Source organism: Amblyomma mixtum, chromosome 2 (genome assembly GCF_055824585.1).
Source record: "Amblyomma mixtum isolate Tamu chromosome 2, ASM5582458v1, whole genome shotgun sequence".
NCBI lineage: Eukaryota > Metazoa > Arthropoda > Arachnida > Ixodida > Ixodidae > Amblyomma > Amblyomma mixtum.
In genome coordinates, this window is record NC_143013.1 from 53,185,757 (window position 1) to 53,191,567 (window position 5,811).

Here is a 5,811-nt window from a genome sequence, read left to right on the forward strand (position 1 = left end):
CCACAGTGAGAGATGAATTGAAAACAACCACAGTGCAAGACGAGACAACACCACTCAGAAATCATTAAAAAGACCTTTATTTAAAGTGCTATAGAAAGCTACACCAGAAAGTAGCAGCAAAAGATGCTGTTTCGCCCATACACAAAATGATAACTTAAAACGGGACAAAAATTACCAGCACCATGAGTTCCGTGTCAAGCAGCTGGGGAGGCCCCGTTGTTGTATGGAAGATATATTTGCACTGCAATGTGTCACACAGCACGGCGTTATATTTCGGCTTCAGGATCACCGCGATTACGGAACAATATTGGCCTGAATTTGCAAAGGGGCTAAAAGTATTTCATGCCTAAAAACCCTGTCATGCCGAGCGACATGCTGATTCACTGCTGTAAAATTGATCATTTACTATTTCAATCCTTTAAAACATCACATGACGGGAAGGTGGAATCCGTGTGCAAATTCCCAAGGAATACCTTCACACCCGCGGTCGGCCTACAGTGTCGAGTGAATTGAAGACAAGTGCACGGCAACCACAATGCAAGACGAGAGAGAACAAAACAGCGAAATGATTAAAAATAAAGCTTTTATTTACAGTGTTTTAAAAACTGCACCAGGAAGTAACAGCAAAAAATGCTGTGTTACACATACAATATAGAATAGCGCGGTACAGGAAATAAAGTTAGAACAGCACTAATTTTGATGACAGGCAGCCGGGGAGGCCCTGTTGTCACATACAGCCTACACTTTGCACTGCGGCGTGATGCACAGCACGACGTCAGATGTTGTATATGCGGTGCGTGTTCTTGCGGACTGCCGAAAGAATGTCCTCCACTTCGATACCTCGGAGTGAGGCAAGCCGGGTGGCCACGTGTATTGCCATTCCAGGGTGGGAGGCTTTGAGGTTTCCCGACTCCTGAAAGAACACATTGAAAGGGAAGAGGTGACTGAACGGAAAATGGGTGTATCTGGCGAGAAAACAAGGCCATACATGTATTATTATGCGTTACAGGTATTTCGTAACAATGAATCTGCTACACACGTCCTCTTATATTCTGAGGGACCCATCTAGTGGCTCGAACATTTAGTCGCAAGGAAGACCCACGGCTGTACTAGCAGTTAGTCGGGCGCGCATTGAGAATCACTTTTGACCGCAGCAAAACGTTTTGCATGGGACTAAAGATGGCTCGATGCTACTGTACGACATAACCTGTGCCATAAAAGGCGAATGCAGGCGAATCTGCTAGCAAACACGCGAATGCATGTATTACTGCACTGTGTGTTTCGCGGAAATGAAGCTACTGCAGCAGGTGTCCTGTTACATTTTTGAGGACCCATCTAGTGCTTGGTAGATGCAGTCACTGTGGGAGACCCACTGCTGCTCTAGAAGGTAGTTTCGCGCCCTGAAACCACTGAGAACTCATTGTCACCGGAGAAAAAAGAAAAGCATGGCATGTTAATAAAGACGATGCTATGCCACTGTACGATACAATCTATACCGTGAACAAACTCTGGAGCAGAAGTTGGGGAAAACAGCTGATCTTTCGTAAGTTTTGTGCCCACTGTTCAATACTGGTGGCTGCTTATAGCGAAATCCTTAGTCGCACGAACCATCTGCCTGAGCGGAAAAACGACAAACAATGCCGAACAACATGAAATTAAACGGCGTACAGGTAGGGAAGTTCCCAGTTTATCACCTCAAAAAGTACTCACCGATTTTGGAAGGAAATATGGCGCATCCGTCTCAATCAACAGCCGGTCCAGGGGGATCTTACTGGCTACCTCGACGACACCTCCGGCGTTTGGGAATCCCACGAGGGGGGTGAGCCCCAAGCAGAGGTTGGGAAACTCTCCAAGCCACTGCTGGGCTTCCCGCCAGCCACCTGTGAAACAGTGGCGATGGATCGGGTAGTCCGTAGGGACCATCTGCGGAAGGGGACGGCAGATGATACACGCCATTAGAAAAGAAAAGTCACAAAGCGACCGGACTGTTCTAGCCACGCGCGCAATGATAGTAACCGGGGCTTTCTGCTGGGAGAAGTTGCGATTGAAGTGCAGATCATCGTCATCATCATCAGCCTGACTACGCCCACTGCAGGGCAAAGGCCTCTCTCATGTCTCTCCAACCAACCCTGTCCTTTGCCAGTTGCGGCCACTGTATCCCCGCAGAGTGCAGATACAGTGAATGAATGTTCTGTGATCTGTAGAAGTGCTGAGAAGTCGGCACGCCACTATGCGACCGATACTGAGTATAAATGGGTAGCCCTGCATAGGGGTTCGAGCGAGATGATTTCTGCCGGATTGTAATACCAACGCTGGTTAGCATGAGATAATAGGTGAATCATAAAAGCTAGTATTGTAACCATTTATAGTAGCCAAGTTTCAGACATGTGGAACCTCCTGCTCCACCATGTTGTATAATGCTATAAGGGATATTCGAATGCCCCTTAGTAACAGCCATGATACCCAGCAATGCAGGATGAAAGCATTATTCAGCGGGAAAGCGATTATGAAGGCAACTTTTCATATAGTGTAACTGTCACTGTGACAATCAATATATACGCAGATCACCATATGGCAGACGTATTTTTTTTATGTTAAGAGATCTGCGATCGTGAAAAGGGTTCCCCACTGGTTTTCTGTTGCAGACTGACCTGTTCGATACGATCGTAGTAAACACTTAAAAAATATTTCGCTACATATCAGACGAATGGACCAATGACATCAATACTTTCATAAGAGTATCTGACAATATCCTAATATTCAAAATGTTTGTCCAAGACAGCTGCACTTGATGAGGTTTTAAATTTGGAAAACAGGATTACCCTCGGCGCTGTGGCTCAATTAGTCTCGGCCACATCTCACCAAAATTCGAAAATTCCGCGCCTGCTGTGCACGTACAGCGACGCCTGTAAGTGACGTCACATCGCGGCGCATTTGTGTGCCACGTGACCTTTATTGGTGAGCGTGGCTTTGGGCCCAGATACACGATTCCTGAATTTGGCAGTAATGGCCAAGAATTCTGAGCCATGGCACCGAGGCCAATCCCGCTTACAGAAATCTAAAGAACCGGTGTCGATATTACCAGAGTATATTAAAGGCTAGATGAAAATGTCGGATTGGAAACAGGCGGGAAAATAGAATAGTGAAAAAAGCAATTAATAAGAACAGATTACCAGCTTACTATAGCCAAAATGATTCTCCTATTTTTCGATGTCAAGAAAACTAATGTTACTATGTCGTCGAAGCCATCTGAATGCCTAAAAATTCTACTGCAAACATCCTGTATATCCGGCATCATTATATTGCATTGAAAGAAGGATGGACTTTAGGTTGCATTCAGGATTTAGTGTAGCCAGGAATATAGTGTACCTTTTTGAGGATGTCGAGCGTGTCAGCCGCAGAGTCTCGAGAGTGGATGATCAGCGGAAGGCGCCCATTCAGGGCAAGACGCACCTGCCTCTTGAAAACGCACTTCTGCTGGTCACGTTCACAGTTGTTCCTGTACGAGCGAGATGAGTGTTACAAGCAGAAAACGACACACGCATGGAAACTAGCATGCGCACAGGGGTCCCTCTGCGGTGCGCTAAATGGCAATAGCCACCGCAGTAGGGCGAAAGAAAAGCTTCCTGACGGAGCGCGGAAACACTAAAGCACACGTGAATTTTGACCAGGAAATTGAGTCAGGTGATTGTATCATTCACAGCCTCGTGATCAGAAGAGACTCAAAGTGTTTTCATCCGTGCATGGTGGCTACTAATACCTCTGTCAAGCGCACAAGTTAAGGGCCCTTGCGGGGAGTGCGCTTCGACGCCTCTAATTAGAATTTAGACTTCGCGGTGCTAAACGGGAAGGCAAAGTGCACTCGTGGTAAAAAAAAAAAAAAAAATGCTGACTTGAAATGAGCGAGATTTGTGAATAGGTTGACGAAAAAGAAAACTTAAAAATGGACTCTTTGGCGTGATAGCCCAAATAAAGCGAGGCTAAAGAGTTACTAACAATGAAAAAAAAAAGAGAAATAGAACAGAAGGTAAGAATATTCAGAATAAGGTGACGGCGTGCAGCGGAGTTGCATCTGATCGCGTTCCTTTGTTGTGTTGCTTCGCTTGTAGCCATAACAAATAGACGTTTTTTTATTTAAAAAGTCTGATAACAAGTAAAATGAACTTGTGAGTACAGAGGGCAAAACACATGCCTAGAACGACCGAACTGTGTGTTCAGCTGACCCCAAAGCAACCGAGACCAGGAAGGCCAAATATGACGATTAAATCCTATAAGTTTAACTGCACATGTTTACATGCAGACCATTTTTTCAACGAAATGTTATCACTTCTAGACTTGTTCTAGACAAGCGCTTTGCCCTGTGTACTTGTTATACACCATACATGATGTGCCTTCAAGGTCGCTGATGTCGACGTTGCGTACTTGGCCCTCAAAGGGCGTTCCCTTAATGCACTCTAACCGGAAAGGTCTCTTCCGCGAGTGACACTCCATTGTCGATGTTTACATTTGAGAATGGGCACTCAACTCGATCGTTTCCGGCCACAGATCAAAAACGCGCAGCACAGCACATATAAACTTTATCTTAAACGTGGCAGCCTAGGCTGACGTGATCGCTCTGAGGTGTTGCTCTATCCGTGCATTGATCGTTGTGAGCGCGATAGAAGAAGCATTTCGCAAGCTCTCGCACTCACCTGTTAGAATAATCGAGGCCTATTTCTCCAAGGGCGACCACTTTTGGATGTTCCAGAGCCACGATGAGATCGTCTTCGACCTCCTCCGTATAATCGCGGGCCCTGTGGGGATGGCACCCGAACGCATCCCAGACGCCTTGCTCCGTCAAGATCTTCTGCCACACGTGGCGCTGCAGGGATACCACAGAATGAGCACATGGCAAGGAGAAACCGGGTGTAAGCTGGTTCATGCCAGTCCCAGCGAATGCGAGTAACGTATCAAAGATGGACCATATGATCAGCGAAAGCTGGCAGGGGAGAATGAGTACTTAGCGACATAACATCGCACTTCTGAACCACAGCGCTTGTTTTAACGAACGCGCCTACAAGACAGCAAACCACTGAGTGCCTTCCCAGTCTTCACGGAGCTAGGAACAAAGCAAGGACTATGCACCGCTGCTTTCACGCCTAGGAAACATAACAGCTCAACTTAATTGGTAATCGCATGAGAGAAACGCGCAAAGCAACCAGAACTTCGAGCCTGACAAATAACGGCGGTGGGACGCTCCTTGTGGAAGCCAAGAACTAGCATCGAGATTTCGTCTGAAATAGTACCTTGCGAAATGTCGATGGGTCGCAGAAGTTAGCCACGCAGGCTTCGTAGCAGTCCGGGTAGGTGTCGCGATGTTTTACGCGGAACTGGGCGTACGAGCCGCGGTGACCCACTCTGTTGAAAAGGAAGTCGAGATGACAGTGGGTGTCCACAAGGCCCACTCGTGATGACAACCGGTAAGGCCACTGCTTGTTTGGCTTGAGGATGACATTTGTGGCTGTTGTCGATTGGTTGTCCCAGCCGACAAAACCGTCGTTGCAGCAGGAATCAGCGAGTGGCTGCTGTAGCGCCATGATAGTCAACCTGCGCAGTTTTTGAAGAGAATACATGCACCAAATGCTTCTTTATAGAGACTTTATGGAATTTTTTAGAACTCTATAATCAAGAATCAGCCGACGGTCGGATATAGCTAACATGACAAAGCTCTTCGTGATCAAGTTGATATAGCAGTCTCGGCGACGGACCACCTAAGTTGTCGAGTGAACACATTATGGACAACAGCGTAAAACTGGGCGTAGCTTAACGCGT

At 46.7% G+C, this 5,811-nt stretch overlaps 1 protein-coding gene across 1 annotated transcript; it reads right to left on the reverse strand.

Annotated features, from left to right (window-relative positions):
• Positions 1-775: 775 nt before the first annotated feature.
• LOC149359368 (3'-5' RNA nuclease TATDN2-like) lies at positions 776-5,576 on the reverse strand. The gene is made up of 5 exons (XM_089567651.1): positions 5,286-5,576; positions 4,692-4,861; positions 3,370-3,499; positions 1,711-1,923; positions 776-913 (listed from the first exon to the last, which is right to left on the reverse strand). Exons 1-5 carry the CDS (start codon positions 5,574-5,576, stop codon positions 776-778), a joined length of 942 nt encoding a protein of 313 aa, XP_089423777.1.
• Between the last annotated feature and the right edge of the window lie 235 nt (positions 5,577-5,811).